Consider the following 22,577-nt stretch of genomic DNA (forward strand, 5'->3'; position numbering starts at 1 on the left):
TTCATTAACTTACATCATTTGTGGTAAACGGGAGCTCAAGCATGTTTGCTTGAGGCGTGTGAGAACCAATGAGGTTCATTCTCGTGTGTTACGCAGCACGTTTGAGCTTCCAAGAGGTTTGTTTTCTCGTGTTAAGCAGGTTCGGTTGGGCTTTTGTTTATCTTCACTGATCAGTGTTTATATGTGAATAAACTACTAACTAACTGTGAACTATACCGCTCAATTCATATGGATTAGTTTTACGATCTCTTTATGAACTTTTTTGAAGTGTCAAAGTGTTAGTCACATAGTTGTCTATGGAGCTCTCAGATTTCATCAAAAACATCTTCATTTGTGTTCCGAAGCTGAACAAAAGTCTTACGGGTTTGGAACGACATGAGGATGAGTAAGATGACAGAATTTTCATTTTTGGGTGAACTATAGTTGTATTAAAATTTTTATTATTATTTAAACGAAACAAACATTAAAGGAGGCTTACTGTGCGTAATATGTGTGAATGAGGTCATAAAATTTTCTAAATAAACCCATTTAGTGCTGCAAAGCTTGGTTTTTTTCCATAATTATTTTGTACTGTATACTCTTTATGAAACAAGAGCTCTGCTTTATTCAGAGCGTTGTTTAGAAATGAAACTGATATGGTTTAAAATGTCAAGAGTGTACTGATACCAACATGGTCACACCCAAAAACTGAATGGTGTGGCACTGAATGGTGTGATTGTTGAGGCTTGCAAAATGGTGTAACTGACGATGCCCGGCACCTATGCTGTGTGATTAGAACAGAACCGAATGTGCCTGGGTGGGCATGTTAATCGCACTTTGTGGCTAGAACGGACCACTGTTATGGCGTCGTCACCAGTATGTCCTGAGAGAGATGAACGAGGGAGGGAGGACTCTGCCCGCTCCTTCCAGTCAATGCAGAGGCCAGAGTAACTGTTGCCATAGTAACACATTGATTATTTAACAATTTGGATGAAGCGCTTGCCCTGGTGCTTGCCTTGATTCAGTGAGAGCCTTTGTCGGATTGCTGTCCCAAGGGTCTCTGGCCAAGTCCAATTAGGAAAGCCTGACAGGGGCAATTGCGCAGAGAGCTAATGCAAATTCACTCCTCTAATGAGCAAACTGAAGCTACAGCAACAGTTACAATAAATGAGCTGCCTATCCAGAGTATTGACTTGAGATACAGAGACATGTTTATTCATTGATTTTCCTAGGTTGCAACAGATGGAGACAGATCTGGCAGATGAGCAATCAGTGGACACACATGGAGATATTACAATTTGACAGCAGTTCTGTAGATGTTACAGAGGTTTGTTAACCCTCTGCTCTTGTTCATTTGGGAGTCACGCTTGTGTTGTTCGCAGTCAAAACAGCTGAAATGAAACTATTTTTATTTGCGGTCAAGTTAATGTAATATATTTTTGTTCAGTTAATATTTTTTTATTTTAAATTTTGACAGAATTTTGTTATTAATATTTATGCAATATTTATGATAAATTTTTCCAATTGAAAATAAAAACTATTTTTTTAATATATTTTTTTAAATTATTTTTTGATTAAAGTTATATTTCATGTTAAAATAGAGACAAGGCGTTTAAAATCCAATTTTTGAAGGCAGATTAGTATCATCTGCTGGGAGTAAAGAAAAGAAAAACATCTGTAATGCCATGGTGTGACCACTAGATTTCTATATAGCTCTATTAAAAGAGGCTTGTAAATTCTACTGTTGTTGTTTTTAGACATAAAAACTTACTTTTATTAGGTTGTGGATTTCAATATATATTAAGACATTCTTAAAGACAACTTTTTGTCAAGGTTTATATATTTTTTGTTTGAAATGTTGATTTGAAGTGTCAGTTTTTCCATTAATTGTACTGTTAACATCAAAATTCAATAAAAATGTAACAAATTGAAAAGGAATTCTTTATCAGAGCTTAATCACTCTGGGTATGATTTGATTTCAACTTCTTATTTGGCTCAATTTTGCCATATTGTTACAGCCACACCGGTTCATTTGTGTGTGAATAATAGGATTGTGTATGTGTGTGTGAGTGTGTGTGTGTGTTTGAGTGGGTGTGTTTTCTTGAACCCCTTCCTTGCTGTTAGTTTGTTACTGCATTGTGGCTGAATTAAAAGCATTTGCAAAAACTTGCTTTGTGTTACAGTCACACCAGTTCATATATGTGTGCCTGTGTGGAGGGGGGTTGTTTGTTTTGCACTCTTGATATTTTAGAGTGTTATCCCTTCACTGCTGTATGCTTTTTTCTGCATTGTGACTGATTTGTAGAGTGCACCTCCTAAAAATTGCTCTCTTTTTTCATATTTTTTGTATTTCCCAGTCATTTCCTATGGCGGTCATTTCTGACCACGAACAACACAAGTGTGCCTATGAGTTTTGTACCGTTCCGAATCTCTGATAAAGTAGATTTTTAAAAATTCAAAGCATTTTTTTTACGTCTAAAATGACAGAACAACACCAGAGGGTTACAAGAAACACAAGAAGCAAGAAAAAGAAAGACAGAGTTTGAAAAAGTAGATGATGAAAGTCAAAATGTGTTTACAGCACTTGGGAAGGATGTTCGGGTGCAATGTGCTTGCTCGATTACGCGTGTGTGTTGCAGCTGGAGATAACGGAGCAGTGACAGCTGGCTGATAAAAAACAGCCTTTAATGATTAGACATTGAATTAAAAAGAAATTAAGGGATTTATTGTAATTTAATCCAGATTTGTCTAATCCCTCTCGTACCCTTTAGACTTTCCCTTCTGCCACATCTGGACACCCTCCAGCCTTGTGCTATTTGTCACTTTTTCTTCCTACTGTCTCTCTATTCTCACCTCTCTCGAGCCAGTCTTATGTGACTGCACAAGCGTTTAAAGGTCTTGCAAACATCTAGAATCAGTCAGGATTCTTGTCCAGGGGAATCATCCCCACAAAAATTCTGTCATGATTTACTCACCTTCATAATTCTAAACTTTCTTTCTTCTATGGAACACAAAAGACAATGTTTGGAAGAATGATGTTACATTTACATTTAAAAAAAAATAATGAAGACAATTTGGAATAGCATGCACTGATAAATCCTTCACAAAAAGAGCACAAATGTGCATTGAGGATATAAATATTATAAATTTTGAAGATGTCAACTTAATAATTTGACAAAAAGAAACATAAATTAAGTTAGCCATCCATGTTTAATGTTTGTAATGATTATATCCTTAAAGGAATATTTCATGAAATAAAAATGATTTACTCACCCTCATGTTGTTCCAAACCTGTATGACTTTTTTTCTTCTGTGGAATATAAAGAAGAAATTTTGAAGAACTCCTTGAATGGACAGAAACATTCTTCAAAATGTTTTCTTTTGTGTTCTGAAAGTCATACAGATTTGGAACAACATGAGGGTGCACTCTTAGAAAAAAGGTTCAGTGGGGTGCTTGTTTCTGCCACTAAATAAAAAAATAAAAAAGGTAAAAAAGGTTTATCTCACAATTTGGACTGTTTTTCTCACAATTGCAAGTTTGCATCTCACAATTCTGACTTGTTTCTCAGAATTGCGAGATATAAACTCACAATTGAGTCTTATAAAGTCAGAATTGTGAGATATAAACTCACAATTCTGAGAAAAAACATCAGTCTTTTCCCCCCTCACAATTGGACATTATAACATGCAATTGCGAGTTTATATCTCATAATTCTGAGAAAAAAGTCAGAATTGTGATATAAACTCGTAATTCTGACTTTATATCACACAATTCTAGCTTTATATTACTTTATATTACGCAATTCTGACTTTTTATCTCACAATACTGATTAGTTGTAAGATATAAACTTGCAATTACCTTTTTTATTTTTTATTTTATGGCAGAAACAAACTTCCATAGAACCCTAAGGTCTTGTCTCAATTTTAAAGAACCACTTATGCCAAGAAGAGGTTCTATATATGGAGAAATGTCTCAAATGATTGCAAACAGTTTGTTTAACAGGTTATTTACTTTTTTTCTAGTGATAAAGTATGTTTTTGAGATGTTTAATTCATAAAATTAAATGTAAAAAATATTAGTTAAAACAAAATGAATTCATTAAAAACTGAGGCCCCGTTTACACTAGTACGTTTTCGTTTTAAAACGCATAACTTTTGCTACAGTTACGCCTGTCGTTTACACTACTCCGGTGTTTTCGAAAACACTGCAGAACCCGTTTTAGTTTGAAAACGGCAGGGTTGCATTTTAATGTAAATGGACCAAAACGGAGACGATGGCATGGCTGCCCACGTTCGCTCTGCGTATCCTTGACGACCATGTAAACAATAACTTGGAGACTGAACTGCAATCTTTGCTGGCTTTGTTGTCATTTTAAGCAGCCATTGTGCAGTTAAACTCTGCATTTTTTTTTAATACTGCAGCTACCTACATACGCAAGAGGCAACTGTTTACGCTTGTATGCGCATGCCCAGTGTGCATGAACGGTAATGTGACGTGTTTTCAGTCGTGTAGTGTAGACGGAGATCGTTTCTGAAATGTTTTAAAACGAAAATGCACTAGTGTAAATGGGGCCTAAATCCATAAAATGATCCCATGATAGAACCCTTAAAATGTTCTATATATGAAGCGCCTGACAGAACACTTTATGGTTCTATATAGAACCTTTTCTTCTGAGAATGTGAGTAAATGATGACAGAAGTTTCTTTTTGAACTTTGAGGTGAATGTAAACTGTATGATTAGCTGTGGCTAGCCTCCGCCAGCTGTGGCACCACTTGCTCACCTGCCCCTGTCACAGCGATTTGGCTGGCTCAGCTGAACCTTCAGACCCGGTCTGCTCAGAGCATTAAGAGACTGTCACTACTGCTGCTCCATCATGCTTCTCATAGTTGTGCTTTTTTTAAACATGAAAAACCTTTGTACATCGCAGGCTGCATGTTATTTCAAATATCTCACTGCATAACGATTAAACACATCTCGCTGCATAACAATGGGCAGCAGCAGTTGTGTAGGGTGAAAAAAAGATTAGAGGCTAGAAAACAAAATTCTGTATGACTTTATCCCAGAAAGCCCAGGGCTGGTGACGCCCCTATATGACTCCACAACCTCACCTCTCCATCATCCCTCTGCTTTTTAATCTGGGATAGAGAGTTATGAGCAGTGATGGTATAAGCCTCTCTTCAGGACATGGACACTTCAGGTCACATATCGCTGTCTCGTAGCTCAGTGATACCGCTGCACATTCATCCACCGGCTCCTCCAAAGACAGCGGCGGCATTCCGGATTACTGCATCTGAGATTATCATCCTCCTTTATCTCATTTGCTTATGTTTTATGATAGAAACATAGAGATTACTGCCCATATCCCCTAGCCTAGACCACGACGATGGCTTTTGCTGATGGGTTTAAGGGCCAGATAGCGTAGGAGGTCTGTTGTGTTATTACAGCAACACATTTCATGCTTAATTAGCATCTGGAGAGTTAATGGTACTGTATGGCAGGCTGTACATTCACCTGTTTGCTTGCATCGCATTCTCTGTGCTGGAATGTCTTAGTGGATTAGAGAAGAAGGCGGCACTGATTTTATAATACGCTTCGGCCTTGTCTTTGGCAACTCTGTGCTCAAATGTGCCAATTTGCAGCTATGTATGAGTGTAATTCATTGTCCAAGATGTTCTTACATGGTGTACAGATACATTATGCAGACATTTTGCACTTATGTTATGCACTTTTGCAACTACACAAAGGGGCGTTGCACTTGTCAGAGGCCTTTTCATAAACAAATCAAAATGACGTTTGACTGAAAACACAATGCTGAAGATAAAGTGAATTAGTTCCTTTTGTTATTGTAATTTTGCCCCCGGTTTATGTTTTTGATTACAATTCACATACAGGCTGAATTGCACACAGATTTTCACAGATTTGTCTATTTTTGTCAAAGGGCTCTAACATCTTTTTAATCCTGTTTTTGAAACTGCGTAAATTCAATTAGCAATAGCAAATAGTGAGAAACATGGGCTTTTATAGAGTGTGGTGTGAGGTAGACTTTAACTGAGTTGATGATAGTGATAGGAAAGAAGTTTAAAGTGTGAACTTGTTATTTTATTAGCCCACATACTTTGATGTGGATTCATTTGAGACAAGAATGGACAACAACTGGCACCACTCACAGCATACACTACCATTCAATTTTTTTTTTATTTTTTTTTTTAAATAAATAAGTACTTTTAATGAACAAGGAAGCATTAAATTGGTCAAAAGTGACATTTAAAAATGTTATAAAGTAATTATATTTTTAAATAAATGTTATTCTTGAACTTTCTATTGATTGAAGAATCCTGAAATAGAGTGAATCACAGTTTCCACAAACATATTAAGCAGCACAACTGTTTTCAGCATAGATAATGATAAGAAATGTTTCTTGAGTAGCAAATCAGCATATTAGAATGATTTCTGAAGGGTCATGTGACACTGAAGACTGGAGTAATGATGCTGAAAATTCAGCTTTGCCATCACAAGATTAAATTATATTTTAAAATATAATAAAATAGATATTTATACAACTTAGAATAGATATTTTAAATAGTAATAGTTCACAATATTACTGTTTTTACTATATTCACTGTGTATACTAACCTGTATACTGTGATCAAATAAATGCAGCCTTGAAAACATAAGAGGCTTTCATAAATATTAAAAAATCTTTAAAAAAAAAACCAAACTTCTGAACGGTAGTGTGTTACCTCACAAGACTAAATCGATCAGTTGAAAAATACTTCACTCAGAAATGAAAATTATGTCATCATTTACATTCCAAACCTGTATGACTTCTGTGGAGCGCAGAAGCATATATTTAGAAGAATTTTTCAGTTGTTTTTGTCTTCGTGGTAAAGCAACAAGTCAGTGGGTTTGAAACGTTGTTTCCTTCAAATGGATAAAACATTAACTGTTCTATTTAAGATGACACTACCCTTCTAAAAAGCCATTTACTCTGACAGATTACATAGTGTTTCATGTACAGTAAGTACACAGTGTATAGTACATAGTGTATAGTGTATAGTAATCATTTGGGATGCAACTAGGATCAGTCAGCATTTAGTGCACACAATATGTAAATCATAATGAGATTACTCACATTCAGATTTCCAACAGTTTTTACACAAAATGGCGTCTGATGCTTGTGCATACAAATAAGCGATGCAAAAGTCTTGTAATATTGCATATGCTCACCAATGCAGATGCTTCTACAGAGCGAGCTTTATGAGATCTAGAATGGAGCTGATGCTGCACTAACCTCTCACACTGGAGAGATAGCTGTACCTGAGTGCCGTCTGTACCTGTGAGGACCTGTCACGAGGATGGAAGTGTCAGGTGAAAATAGAGGTGGTGACGTAGGAAACGCTTTTAGAATATGTTCTTGTATCTCAAATGGTCTTTTCAGGTCTTTACTGACTCAGAAATTATTCAGGGTCTGCAACCGAAACGCAATCAGCCACAGCTGCTGTGACAACCAGAGGGAATGTGAGGGGGGTGAATATCTGTGCAATATACGTAGCTGAATGTTATATAAAGATGTCTGCAGTAGTCCTACCCATGCATGCAATGTAAATTTAGCAGTCAAAGTGATCTTAAAAATGTGTTACAAGTGATATTAAAAATGAGTTTCATGACTGTACATGAATGTGGATTGTGCCAAGGCTACTAAGAGAGGTAAATTGCAAGCGTATGTACAGCAAAATCTTTTTGTCTTGCAGTTTTCCAGTAAAAATATCAAAATATCTTTAAAGCAAGCTAAATTTGTTCAAGATCAAAATTGTGTAAAATAATGAGGTCTTATTATTTATATACTATTATAGTATTTATTAATATTTTGAATTAGCTTTTATTTTTATATTTTATATAAGGTTTAATAATGTGTTTTCTTATGTCGATTTTATTATTTTTTATATTTTATATTTCAGTTTTAGGAATTGTAGTACTTCAACTTTAACTTATTTATTTAAGTTAGATGACAAGGCAACATTTCTCAGTTTTTTTAAGTTTTAAGTTTTTCATCTAATATTTATATTTTTTTATTTTATTTCCACTTCATTTCTATTACTGGAAACAATTTCAGTAACTCTTTACTTAGCCTTTACGTATAATGCATTATAAAAGTATTTGTAGTGCATTAATTATGCCTTTTAATGCACCTTATAATGCATTGTATGGTATCATGAATAATTGTAACCACAGTTGTAATACATTATAATACACCTTTAAAAAGTTTTAAAAGTAGTAAACAACAAACAACCAATTTCAGATGTAACAAGGAATCTGTGAATATTATAATTCATTTTAACTTTGGTTACAATTATTTATGAAAAGATATAATGCATTATAGTGTACATTATGAATACCTTTATAATACATTATACATAAAGTGTGACCACAATTTCTAATAGTTTTTGTTTGAGTTTTAGTTAACAATAACAAAACTGAAAAGAACATATCTCAAATTAAGTTTATTTACGATAGAAACATGAAAAAAAAAGAATAATAATAATGTGCAAATTGGGTAAAAAAAAAAATTCAAGTTATATTATCTTGCACAGTTTTGTTTCTTGAGTAAGTTTGTCTCATTTTACTGGAAAACAAGATAAACTGATTAGTTGGCAGTGTGTGTGGCTTGATTACAAGAGTTCCTTGGGATTTAGTATCAAATGTAGTGATAATCTAGTGCTTCACTCCGGGGGTGGAGAGGTAGTGACCATCTCCTCTACTGGTCAGTCGGCGGCCCTGTCAGCATCACCTCACCGCAGATCAATCAGATCAATACACTCACAAACACAACAAGGTTTGCATGTGAAAGGCCATGAATGTCAGTTGGTTCACTGCCTCGGTTCATCCATATGTTTTGTTAAGAGCATGGACTGTTCTATGGGTACTATCTAAAAATTACAGGATAACATGGATTTGTACATTCCCATCTCTTTGTTATACATTAAACATATAGTTTACAAAAGTCTGTCACTTCCCCCATGTCATTTGACACCTGTGTTATTTTTCTTTCTTTTGTGCAACACAAAATGAGAATATTCTACTGAATGTTCAAGCTGCTCTTGTACATATACTGTATGAATGAAGACAGTGATTTCTCAAACTCCTAAAAACATGAAGCACAATTTTTTTCTCTCTCAAACAACAGAAACTTCAACATTATAGAAACTCTTTTAAATGTCAAACATAACAGCATTAATTACTAACCGGTCTTTACTTTCACAAAAAACAAAAAACAAAACAAATAAAATAACACTTAATTTCAACAATTATTCTCCTTGTCCAGTCCTATGCAAAGCATGCTGTGAACTAGAAATCCACTGTCTAATTTCCAAAGTTATCAAGAATATTTCATTAAGTTACTACAACACAGAAATTTGAGTTTTAGTTACACACAATATTAAGTTGATGTAATGATCAACATTATTATGTCAACAGAACTCAACAAAATAATGTTTGCAGCTTAAAAGGTTTGATTAAAACAATCAATTGGAATTTGTAACTTGCAACCAGGCATTTAAGTTGTGGTAACAGGTTCCCTGAATCACTTTTTAGAGTGCACAAGTCATATGGAGTACTCTCATGGTGCTTTTGACCTTTTTAAAGCTTGACAGCCTTAAGTATTTCTCCTTTTGTGTTACGCTAAAGAAAAAAAGGGGGTTTGGAAGGACATGATCCCACTTTGCAACTATTTGAAACTATTTTTATTACCAAAAATAAATATAATAATAGCCAATTTATTATCTAAATTGTAAGACTAAATGTGACTAAATGTACGCTACCATTCAAAAATTTGGGGTTGGTAAGATTTTTTTGAAAGATGCACGTGTAGGCTGATTTTTTTTTTTTTTTTTTAAATCAAAAATACATTAAAAACAAAAGTAATATTGTGAAGTAATATTTTAAATGTTCTATATTTTAAAATGTTCAAGAAACATTTCTCATAATTATCAATGTTGAAAACAGTTAACATTGATGCTTAATATTTTTGTGAAAACTGTGATACATTTTTTTCCCCCCTGGAATTCTTTGATGAAAATTTTTTTTCAAAAGAACAGCACTTATTTGAAATAGAAAGCTTTTGTAACAAAAAATAATAATTCTGGCTGACTCCAAACTTTTGAGCGGTAGTGTAATCATATTCATGCTGATATTTATGTGATACTGCTTAAACATGAAAAATGAAACTAGCCGGAGGGGAATAACACACATAGTACTGACTCTCCTCGGCTCGACTGCAGTTCTCTTTCAGCAGCAGACCACAGGCCGTCTGTAATCTTCACACCTCCAGTCCTGTCCTCACTCTTCCCCCTGAAGCGTCACATCATGGCGATGATGTACCATGCTCTGTTGAGACCCACTGTTCCCATGGCATGCATTTATTGTCTCTTCATGTCTGCGTGTGTGTGCGTGCATATGTGTGAGCCGCCAGCCTCACACACTGAGGTAATGTGCATCTCTTCATCTCACAGGCAAACCCTCCCCCCATCATTGTGAACGCAGACTCACTGGATGCAGGCCCTTATGTAAGTATCTGCTTCATGCTCTCAGCACCTCCAGTAGCGCCTGCCTGCCTGACTGCCTGCCACGTGGAATTATCCCCCTCAGCCCGGCCAAACCTTTCCTGTTGTACATGAGATAATAACAATAAAAATATGCAGAGATTAAACCACAGCAGATGTGGCTTTAATGCTGAGTGCAATTATTATTTAACCGTTATAATGAGTAGTCTTTGACTGTGTTTATCAGCCCTATGCCTTGTACGTGATTCATACCTCTTATTTTTATTGCACTGAGTTTATAGCGATTCTGCTTTTACATAATTAATGATAGTTGTGACCTTCTTGTATATAATTTGTTGACATTACATCATTCCTAATGATTCAGTTTATGAGTCTATGTTACACAATTTTTCTTTTGTCTATTACAGGTGAATGGGAGTGATGGCATGTATAAATATGAAGAAATCATTCTGGAGAGGGTAAATATGATTCATCTATTTTATATGTCTGTTATTTTAGGGTGTCTTGTATAGCTTGCCAATATTTTCCATCAATGCTACTTATGAGGACCTGGACACTAGATGGCAGTAAATGTTGAGCTTTAGGCAATGTAATTTACAGCTACATTTTCAAAACTGATCACAAATCATTAGATGATAATAAAAATAATTTGATGTAATAACCAAAGTCATCATCTTTGAATATTGTTAATCTAAAAACCAGTTAATTCATTAGCAAACATTGTTAAGTGAGGTGCTGCTGAATGAAAATGTTACAGAATTGTAAATACTGTACACTTATATTACCGAACCAAACTGACATAAAATCCTTAATATATACATCCAACATGTAATCGAAAGGAGATATGATGCTGAAATGAAGTTTCTGTCAATTCTGACTAAGTGTAGAACAGTTGTCAATACTTTAGAAACACATATAATGATCAATTCTGATCAAAATCTATCGATATATTAAATTCTTTGTAGATTACCATTAAATCAGTAGGTTTAAATGACAGTTGAATTAAATGTATTGATATGAAAATGTACCACTTGTGAAAATATTGTGCAATTTATTAAAGTACAGGTGCTGTTCTTATCTACAAAGAAAAATGTCCTTGAGAAGAATTATCATGGTTTTAACATCGCAAAGTCTTTTCATACTTGAAGTTTGGTCAATGCAAATGAATCTAAATCTATCTGCAAAGGCCATTCATTAAACAGCAGTGGATGTTGGATTTGGGTGCATCTCTGAGCTTTCAGCATAATTGCTGGGCTGTTCTCTAAGTGCCATTTCTGCACGCTGAGGCCTAAATAAACTATGTTAAGATCTCACACGTTAAAAGGTCCGTGGGTGTGTAGCTTCTTTAGTGGGAGCTCTTACAGCGGCTCTGGAGCATGGAAGGCTCACTGGGATGTCTTAGCTCCACTCTGTACTAGTTTGCTGCGACCGTCGCTCATTAATTATAGAAAATAATAAAGTGAAGTCTTTTCTCAGCTGTCTGCTTTAGGGCCTGTCTTTTGAGATGTGACTGTCAGACAGACCAGCCTGTCTCAGCTTTTTGGCACTGGAATGAAAACAGCAGTGTAAGAGGTGATGAAGTATGGAGGGAGGAAATAGGCAGAAGCGGATAAGATTTTTGGATTCTTTAAAAGCACAACAAACATTTCATAAAACTGTCCATGCCTTGCTGGTGTTTACAAAGTATTGAGAGCCAGGTACAGATGTGCCAGGTGAAACATCTGCATTTCTTCATCTATAATATTCTACTCGTGTATGTCATCGATAGGGCAACTCTGGCCTTGGGTTCAGCATTGCTGGAGGTGTGGATAATCCACACATTCCTGATGATCCAGGAATCTTCATCACAAAGATCATCCCAGGAGGTGCCGCTGCCATGGATGGGAGACTAGGGTGAGTGATCCTCATTTTGTGCTAATCTTGCTCTGTTCCAAAACCTAGTGAGCGGCCTACATAGGCAGTATTTTAAGGCATCATAGCAGGCGGGCTCCCCACTCAAAGGCTGTTCCAAAAGTTAGACATCTTAATTATGCTGTCTAGTTTGGCCAAATTCTAAGGCAGCATCCCATGTGTCCTTTACCGGAGGAGGCAATACTATGGGATGAGCTTGGTGAAAAATAAATTCAAGATGGCTGCCATGGCGAGAAAAGCTTAAATACTGAAAGGTATCTAATAAAAGTTATTTGTAATTAAAAATGTATTGTTTTGCTAAGCATTTGTGTCCTGTTAGAGTATTAGCTTAACAACTAACTAACAATGTCAGCTTATAAACATGCTTCAATCCTCAAAGGTATCTAATTGTAATTAAAAATCTGTTGTTTTGCTAAGCATTTTTATTTTATTATAGTTTTAGCTTAGCAACAAACAATGTCAGCTTAGCAACATGCTAATGCCAAACTCTGTTGAAATCAATAGTGAGTTGACTGCCCAGCTCTATTTGTGTCATATGGAGTTGCTGTGTCTATATGTGCAGTCACATTTGTACAGTAGCTTGATGAAATGTCGTGGTAGAAATTCAATAGAAATAGTCATTTCAATAGAAAACCACACGATTAGTAATTTAGCCATGTATAAGTTTGAAAGTGACTTCTGAGGGGTATCACTTCATGCATCACTATAGTACTGACAGTGAACAATGGATTTTTTGTCAACCTTAAGTTGAGTATTCCATATTGGGCAGTTAGCAATTAGGATGATCTCTTAGAAGGAAGCTGGGCAGCTCACTAGGTTTTGGAACAAAGTGATATATATATATATATACTGTATATAGTATATAAAGTTATATATTCATTAATTCAATGATCATGACTTTGAGTCTTTTCTTGTGTCTAAGGGTAAATGACTGTGTTCTGCGGGTGAATGATGTGGACGTGTCAGAGGTTGTGCACAGCAAGGCAGTAGAGGCTTTGAAGGAGGCCGGCCCAGTGGTCAGGTTGCTGGTACGCAGAAGACAGGCTCCTCCGGAGACCATTTTGGAGGTCAACCTACTCAAAGGGCCGAAAGGTGAGAGGAGCTAAATGTGCACCTAAATACATTTGAGAGCCACGCAATAGAAACTGCTGTTATGTACGATATCACTGTTGTAGCAGTTCTGAATTATTGTGTTGAATACGGAAACATTGAGGCATTTTATAATAAATATAGTTAAAGTTAACTTGAATGTCAAAACTGTCCCTATTTACTTCTTGTGCAAAATGCATCAGTGCACATTTTTCATAACATTTAATTTATTTTTATTTTTTCCCCTCATTGAATTGACTGTTTGTCTTGGAAATATGCCACATTAAGGAAATAAAATGGGTTGTGAGTGTTGACTTCATGCTGACTTCAACCTCAGAAGATCTGATTTCCTGGTTAAAAATGTAACTCCATTCCATTCATTCAAGGTCTTGGCTTCAGTATTGCTGGAGGTATAGGCAACCAGCACATCCCGGGTGACAACAGTATCTACATCACAAAGATCATCGAGGGTGGGGCGGCACAGAAAGATGGACGACTGCAGACAGGCGATCGCCTACTAGCTGTAAGATTTCACCTGCACACATGCACCTGTGTACTTCACTATATATAGAGCCAACACAGGCAATCTGGTTGCATGCATAGGAACATTTAATATCTTTGCAGGACCTTTTTTTTGTGAATTATTTTATGCTTCAGTGACCACAGACACTGTTGTAGGCTATTATGCCGTATTATAGACAATATATCTCATGTGTGAAGGTTTATGGGCCACAGTGTGATTGATGTGCAGCTGAGCGCAAATTCAAACAAGGACACAGCTGTGATAAAGAGAAACACTTGCATGGCACACAAGTGCCAGGGACTGAGCAGGCATTGACATGGTCATAAATGTCATAATTAAAAGGCTATGCATCAATCATGGCAGCCATAACTGCAGACATGTAAAGTGTGCCTTTACTTATCTTTCTTTTCTTAAAAGAATTCTGTCAGGGAGCTTGATTTTCTGGACGGAGTGCCTAGAGTTGGTCAAATTTTAATTATGTATTTTTAATTTACATTTATTATTTTCTCTTCAGTTTATGCTGCTTGGATTTATTGTGGGTGTGTTTAACAGTGATAATGCATGTTGTTTGCAGAGGTTTAAAAAAGTAAAAAAAAAAAAAACTCCTTACTAGTCACACCACTGAAATTTGACCAATCCATTGGCATCTATTGACCAGTGAGTATTTCAGAGAGACAGTTGTGAGTCCAATTCGCTATATACCCACATTTCAAACAGACTTGACTCCTTCCACTCCCTCAAAACAAACTGGACACATTTCTATCTGTCAAGCTTTCTGTAGTGTGTAGGTGCCCTAAAGCTTACAAAGGAAGAAGCACTGCGCCTTTCCAGCTTCCCCTCCCTCTCGTCCTTCCTTTTGTGACCGGACGGCTGAGAGCTGGAGAATGGAGCGCCGTCGCTGATTGTGGGGCCATCCAGCCTCCGCTCCAGTCGCTTCCTTCCCACATCTTCAAATGTGCTGTCGTGAACATTCTGAGTCACGCTTCAGAGACCAGCCGATGTAACATGCGTGTGTATGTGTCTGCCTTCGCAGGTGAATAATATTATACTTCAGGATGTGCGTCATGAGGAGGCTGTGGCCGCCCTGAAGAATACTTCAGACATGGTCTATCTGAAAGTGGCCAAGCCGGGACCAGTACATCTCAACGACATGTACGCCCCACCAGACTACTCCAGCAGTACGTACCTTCTTTTGCTGATCTTCAGCAACCCTATGCCCTTACTAGCTTAAAAACATTCCTAAACTGTTTAATTTATAGCCCAGGCACATGACTATTTATACTGCATTGATAAACGTGAAAATGACTTTGTGGTTAGGTCAATTCAAACATAACCTACATCCCTATCGGCTTTTATCTTTAACCCTGTAATGAAACCGAGTGGTGCAGTGAGTGAGTGCTGTGGAGTTTTGTAACAGCACTGTAGTGTAGCAGTGGGCGCTGTTTTCAGACACCCACACACACTGCACTGCTGCTCCCATCACAGCACCGATCCCTCCCTCCCACTGAGAGACGAGGCTTTCACACAATCCACCTGCACAAATGCACACACAGTGGCCAAAATTAACTTTTTACCACACCTGCCTTTGGCGGCTGAATATCTCTTATTGGCCATGAAACTGTATTTTGCTTTTTTATTAAAAATATATTTTTGTCAATTGAATAGCAATCACAATGAGATTATTTAGCTGTTTGTGATTATTTTACCCTGGACCACAAAACCAGTCATAAGTTGCACAGGTATATTTGTAGCAAAAGCCAACAATACATTGCATGGGTCAAAATTATCGATTTTTCTTTTATGCCAAAAATCATTAGGATATTAAGTAAAGATCATGTTCCATGAAGATATTTTGTAAATTTCCTACCGTAAATATATCAAAAATGTATTTTTGTGAGTGGATATGCATTGCTAAGAACTTCATTTGGACAACTTTAAAGGCGATTTTCTCAATATTTAGATTTTTTTGCACCCTCAGATTCCAGATATTCAAATAGTTGTATCTCTGCCAAATATTGTCCTATCCTAACAAACCATACATCACATACATACATACATATTTATTCAGCTTTCATATGATGTATAAATCTCAATTTCAAAAAATTGACCGTTATGACTGGTTTTGTGGTCCAGGGTCACATATACGAGATGAGTCAGTCTCTCAATAAAAGTCACTCAACGAAAGTGCACCTATGATACTGTTCCTCAAGTCAATCGTTTTTGATGGTGTAATCCAGGAAGGCATACAGTGCCCTCCAAAAGGCAAAGTGGGATTATGGACAATATCAGCATGAATCATTATCCTTATAATTTGCAATTAAAACCAGCAATAAGGATTTTCTTTTTGATTAGATGATAAAGGACATACACTACTGTTTAAAAGTTTGAGGTAATTAGGTTTGTTTTTGTTTTTTTAAATAAATAAATAATAATTTTATTCAGTAAGGACACATAAGATTGAAAGTAAAAGTAAAAACATTTACTATATTATATGGCAAAAGATTTATATTTCAAATAACTCCATACATCAAAGAATCCTAAGAAAAAATGTATCACACATTCCAGAAAAAAAAAAAAAAAAATTAAGCAGCACAACTGTTTTCAACGTTGATAATATTAAGAAATGTTTCTTGAGCAGCATTTCAGCATATTAGAATGATTTCTGAAGGATCATGTGACACTGAAGACTGGAGTAATGATGCTGAAAATTCAGCTTTGCCATTACAGGACACATTGCATTTCAAAATATATTAAATTAGAAAACAGTTAAATTGTAATAATATTTCACAGTATTACTGTTTTTGGGCAAATAAATGCAGCCTTGGTGACCTCTTTCAAAAACATGAAAAATCTTACCAACCCCTAAATTTGGAATGATATATGCACATCACAATGAGGCATGCTTTTTGGCAGCTGTGATGCCTGATAACTGGATTAAATTTGGCCCAGGCCTCATAGTTTGTGTTGTCCCTTATCAATAATTACAAAATAAAGATTTATGCTTATAATGTCCAAAAACCTAGTCAAATTATCCTTTTATCCTCCATACTACGTATTATGAGGTTCTGCACACACATCTTAGAGATTAACTGGTCCTCTGTAGTTACCTGGTGAAATCATCTGCCGTTTTTCCCTTTACTGGTCTCGGCCTCCCTCCAGCCTTTCCCACCATGGTGGACAACCACGTTGGACACAACTCCAGCATGGCCTACATGGGCGGCATGGAGCCTAAACCAGTGTACCAGCCACCCCAGGTTACCCCCTCGAGGTACTCCCCAGTCCCACGGCACATGCTGGGGGAGGAGGACTTCACCAGGTCAGAGTCAATAATTTACTCATCTGTTCACTTACGGTCACTCACTTCTTCACTCTAGGGTTCCCACGGCCATGAAAAACCTGGAAATATCTGGGAATTTTAACATTTCCAGGCCTGGAAAAGTCATACAAGTAGAAGTTTCTACAGCTAATATTGTTTTTTAAATACTTCGGCTGTAAAATATTGAATCATTGTAAATTGTAAATAATCAAAAATCCCTGGAAAGCAACTAAAAAATCATGAAAATGTATTGGTCAAAAAGTGTGGGAACCCTGTCACTCACTTTTCAAGTGCACTCATGCACAAATGACAAAAAGCAGCACTTGCATGCCCATATAAATATATATTTGATTAGAGGTGTACATTGATTTCTCACAATCTGCTACAGTTCTTCAGCTTTAGTTGTCTAATTTCTTTTTGGCAATACTGTTCACATTTTATGATGTAACTGGGCAAAGATAGAACAAATAAAAAAGATTTTAAGTAGGTGTCGAGTGTGGGCTGAAGAACGTCTACGAGGTGTGTAATGCCTCTCTGTGGTGGTGTGTTTGTGAACATTGCTTTAACGCAACATGACTGGTTGAATATTGTCTCCAACACAAATCCCAACACGGCAAACAAACACTCCGGGTATAAGAGATGCTTCTGGCATGGGGTCAAATGTCTTGAAGTTACGGCCACTGTTGCCTGGACATGAGATGGGTTTTACCTCTCCGAGCATGGAGTCCCTGGAGCCTGTGAGTCAGCCTGGTCCCAGAGCTGACTCGTCCCTCTCTAACCATCCAGCTGAAGGCATCCTCACTTCTGCATGTGTGTGTTTGTCTCCGTCTGTGTGCATGTGTATGTGTCTTCATACAGTATGTCTCTGTCTGCTGTCTCTGTGTGTCTGAAAGCGCCCCATTTACTGTGTGATTTCTGTACCCCCAATAGGGCCGAGCCCATTTACAGTGCCATCCACAAACCTCATGGGGACACCAGCCCTCCCTCCCCCCATCTGTGCAGCAGGGGGTCTGGGGACGTGGGTTGCAGCCCCGCCCCGCCTGCTCTGTGTCAAAGCCTGGTCCCGTACACCGGCAGGTACTAACCACTGCTTCTCGCTCTGCCTGGCTTAGCATAGCATAGCCTAGTTAACCTAATAGTTAGCCCCCCGCACGGCCACCAACCTTCCCCCTAACTCAGCTCAGCCTGCAGTGTGGCACAGGTAAGGTCTTGAGGCGAAAGCAGTGTGGAGGACACATTTTTAGCCTGTGGGATTAAACTCCTTAAAGGGATAGTTCACCCAAAAATGAAAATTATCCCATGATTTACTCACCCTCAAGCCATCCTAGGTGTATATGATTTTCTTCTTTTAGACAAATACAATCAGAGTTATATTAAAAAATATCCTGGCTCTTCCAAGCTTTATAATGGGAGTGAATGTTGCCATTTTTTTTAAACCAAAAAAGCGCATCCATCCATAATAAAAGTAATCCATACGGCTCCAGGGGATTAATAAAGGCCTTCTGAATGCATCTTTATAAGAAAAATATCCATAATTATAACTTTATAAACTGTAATCACTAGCTTCCATTAACGTCCATCCATACTTTCACGAGAGTCGAGTTCCGGCGTATGACGTAGGAGTAGCGTAAGCTTAGTTAAGAATAGACACCTCTCGGGGTTCAAACTAATAGGGCTGGACAAACTCAAGCTCCGACAACATTTCTCTTTAAAAAATTTGTTTTATACTTCTAATTTGTGTCAGGTGTTTTGTTTTGCTCTATCCTCTGCACTTCCGCATTCGTCAATACGCCATGCGTCGGGTTAAAGGTCACTCTTCTGCCGGAACTAGACTCGCGTACGATCATTACCGGAAGCTAGTGATTACAGTTTATAAAGTTATAATTATGGATATTTTTTTTACAAAAACGCATCACTTTGCTTCAGAAGGCCTTTAACCCCCTGGAGCCATATGGATTACTTTTATGATGGATGTATGCGCTTTTTTGGCCTTCAAAAAATGGCACCATTTAGTCCTTTTGTAAAGCTTGGAAGACCCAGGATATTTTTAATGTAACTCCGATTGTTTTTGGCTGAAAGAAGAAAGGCATAAACACCTAGGATGGTTTGAGGGTGAGTAAAATATGGGATAATTTTCATTTTTGGGTGAACTAACACTTTAAGGCCTGCTCACACCAGCACGAATATTCGGCTCAAATAATTGGTCTAATTTTCGCATATGATTTGTCTGTTCAGACCCGGGCTAAATGAAAATTCACATTCACTCTCTGGCTTTAGATGGCGCTTTTAGAAAAGCAGAAATTCCCTGGTTACTCCGGGACACCAAGCACTAAGTAACTAACGATTCTGACACCCTCGTCATGGAGAAGAAAGGAAGTCAAATGGTATTCGCAAGTTTTCAAATAGCCGTTCAGATTTTTGTATTCGTTATGAAGTTTGTTAAACAATAAGAGCAAAGTGATTCTTCCTCAGCTATTCACTGTTACTTAGCAAAATACGTGAGCGCCACCAAGTTGTAGTTTTATGTAACAGCAGCAGCTCTGGGCATGTGATCAAAAGTGTGAATCCTGTCGGTTGGCCAGATTTTATTCACAGTGTGATAGAAAAGAGATGGCATTGACAGCATGCGAATATTCATGTTGGTCTGAACAGGTGTGTTAACAGCCGTCCATTCAAATTAAAATCACACCGAATTCCAAACCAAATATTTGTCTTGGTGTGAATAGGCACTTTTAGAGTCAGTATAGTCACAAACAAATGAGAGCTTTATACTTTCTACCCCGGTTTAACCATGTCTATCGCGTTTTCAGTGTGCAAATTATTCAGGAAGGTCTTTTTTCTGCCATTTAGAGCACAGACTGTTCACGTTTAAAGAGGTGGTTTACCCAAAAATGAACATTCTGTCATCATTTACTCATCACATGTTGTTTGTACCCCAATGACTTTTAAAATATCTTTTTTATCTTGTTCTACAGAAGAAAGTCATACATATGAGTAAATGATGGCAAAATTTTCATTTAATGGATCTAGCAGAACCTAAAGACGTTTTAATCAAAATAGTAAAGTTGTTTTCAAGACAGTTAACCATTTTAGGATCTATTTGTTATATGTAAGTCTACAATGAGGTGATAAATAATGGCAATAATTATTTTTTGTTGAGGTATCATCTCACACTGATCCTAAAAGAAATAGCTTAAGTAGCCTACTTTTGCCTTTTTTTTTTTTTTTTTGGTTATTAAAACTTTGAAAATGCTGTTAAAATATACTTAAGAAGCCTACAGCCTTTAGTTTCATCTTCATTTGAAAAACCAAAAGCACCCCAAACTCTCCCCTAATTCACACCCTGCCCATTTTGAACCTATGCTAATTCTCATATAGTATGTGAGTTTAAACCTATAGCCATCATCCTTTACGAGCCCATATAATGTCCTGGTGTTTTGTGTGCTCTCTGAAGCAGTCGTAGTCTGAGTGATGTACTGTGACTGGCTGTCTGGGATGGGTATCATCTACTTTACATACCACTGCGAATGTTGCTATCCTTGCATACTCACTGTACTGTAGTACAGGCTCTGCAGTCTAAGGCTAATTATTCAATTCATTTTCAACAACCCTCACTCTACATATTAAACTTTAGCACATAACTAGTCAACAGCTTATCATGACATGAATGACACCTTATGCAGTTTATCGAAGAGTGTGTGCTATTAGCAGTTGGACCTACAATGTTCAGCTGGTAGAATCCGTAGACTTACATTGAAGGACTAAAGCTATACATATATGTAGTTACTTTCAAAGATACAGTAAGCAACCACCCTGACTCCCTAGCAACACCCTAGCAAACACATAGCAACATCCTGACAACCTTAACACTACCAACTGCATTGCAGTGCTCTGCCCTTTTGCATGTGCAAGTACCACACACATTTTATTCATAAATTGTAATAAAAGACATTCTACAAGTGTTGGATGGCATTAGACAATATGAATAATTTTTGTTTACCTTATATACAGAGCTATTCTTCCACAAGGTGCCCACAAGTGTGTTTGAGTGTGTGTGTGTGTGTGTGTGTGTGTGTGTGTGTGTGTGTATGTGTTTGTTTATGTACATGTTTTTCTATCTCGGTGTCAATTTAGGCTCAGTTTAGGTCCCCGTGGGGAAAAAAAGCTTATAAATCATACAGAGTTTATATATATATATATATATATATATATATATATATATATATATATATATGTAAAAATGCAGAAAGTTTTCTGTGATGGGTATGGTTAGTGTAAAGGGATAGAATACACAGTTTGTATGATATAAAAACCATTACATCTATGGAGAGTCCCCACAAGGATAGTAAACCAGACGTGTGTGTGTGTGTGTGTGTGTGTGTGTGTGTGTGTGTGTGTGTGTGTGTGTGTGTGTGTGTGATCATGTATATAATTTAACAATACTTACCTCACACCTGTCTCGTTCATGTTTGTTTATATGTTCATTGGTTTGTATACTAGCATTGCTGTAGGTGTGACAAAGACTGGAGCGGTCACCCAAAGATTTATTATTCTCCAAACACATAAATACACACTCATGGAACCTTCCAACACAGGAATGTTTTGGCTTCTGTTGCAGTTATGTAAATATAAACAGTAGGGCCTGCTCTTACCATAAATGTATAGGGAAGTGAGAGGTTAATTCTGCAGTCAGACTACAAATGAGTAGTGGTGCACATTCCTGAAGCTGTCATGATTCATTTGAACGGGGGAAAGCAGGCCACAAACACACACACACACAGTGTGCTCTGCCAATGCCCATCACACACATAGATAGACTTAGACAGTCTGTCATAATGTGCTGACATGAACACACACTCCCTTTGACACGTAGCCCAAACACACACACACACATACACACGCATACAGTATTTAAACCTACACAGGGCTACACCTACCAAAGTACATAAATAGTGTTATATTATCCCACTTTGCACTTCACTGTGCCCAAACTAAGCTGTCAAAGTAAGTCTGAACCTTATCACAAACACCCTGGAGGTCTCCCCAGAGGCTAATAAAAGTTGTTTACAGGCGCATATACTTTGTGTTGGTGTACAGTGACAGTTCACTCCTGGAGGACTGTGTGTGTGTATATATGACTGAGTCACAGGAGAGACTCAGATAGGCCCTCTGCCCATCTGTGCTTCCCCCACACTAGC

General features: G+C 37.1%; 1 protein-coding gene across 15 annotated transcripts in view; it reads left to right on the plus strand.

Annotated features, from left to right (window-relative positions):
- The window catches only part of dlg3 (discs, large homolog 3 (Drosophila)), a 97,121-nt gene that overhangs the window by 46,076 nt on the left and 28,468 nt on the right, over positions 1–22,577 (plus strand). For 7 of the 15 annotated variants that reach the window (XM_051859742.1, XM_051859753.1, XM_051859756.1 and 4 more), the window contains 8 exons: positions 10,490–10,543; positions 10,948–10,998; positions 12,309–12,433; positions 13,374–13,543; positions 13,927–14,063; positions 15,097–15,241; positions 17,205–17,379; positions 18,310–18,456. In XM_051859742.1, the coding sequence (XP_051715702.1) occupies positions 10,490–10,543; positions 10,948–10,998; positions 12,309–12,433; positions 13,374–13,543; positions 13,927–14,063; positions 15,097–15,241; positions 17,205–17,379; positions 18,310–18,456 (1,004 nt within the window). The remainder of the gene's footprint in view (positions 1–10,489; positions 10,544–10,947; positions 10,999–12,308; positions 12,434–13,373; positions 13,544–13,926; positions 14,064–15,096; positions 15,242–17,204; positions 17,380–18,309; positions 18,457–22,577) is intronic. The other 8 variants (XM_051859743.1, XM_051859745.1, XM_051859752.1 and 5 more) reach the window with 5 other exon arrangements.

This window comes from Ctenopharyngodon idella, chromosome 14 (genome assembly GCF_019924925.1).
Source record: "Ctenopharyngodon idella isolate HZGC_01 chromosome 14, HZGC01, whole genome shotgun sequence".
Lineage (NCBI taxonomy): Eukaryota > Metazoa > Chordata > Actinopteri > Cypriniformes > Xenocyprididae > Ctenopharyngodon > Ctenopharyngodon idella.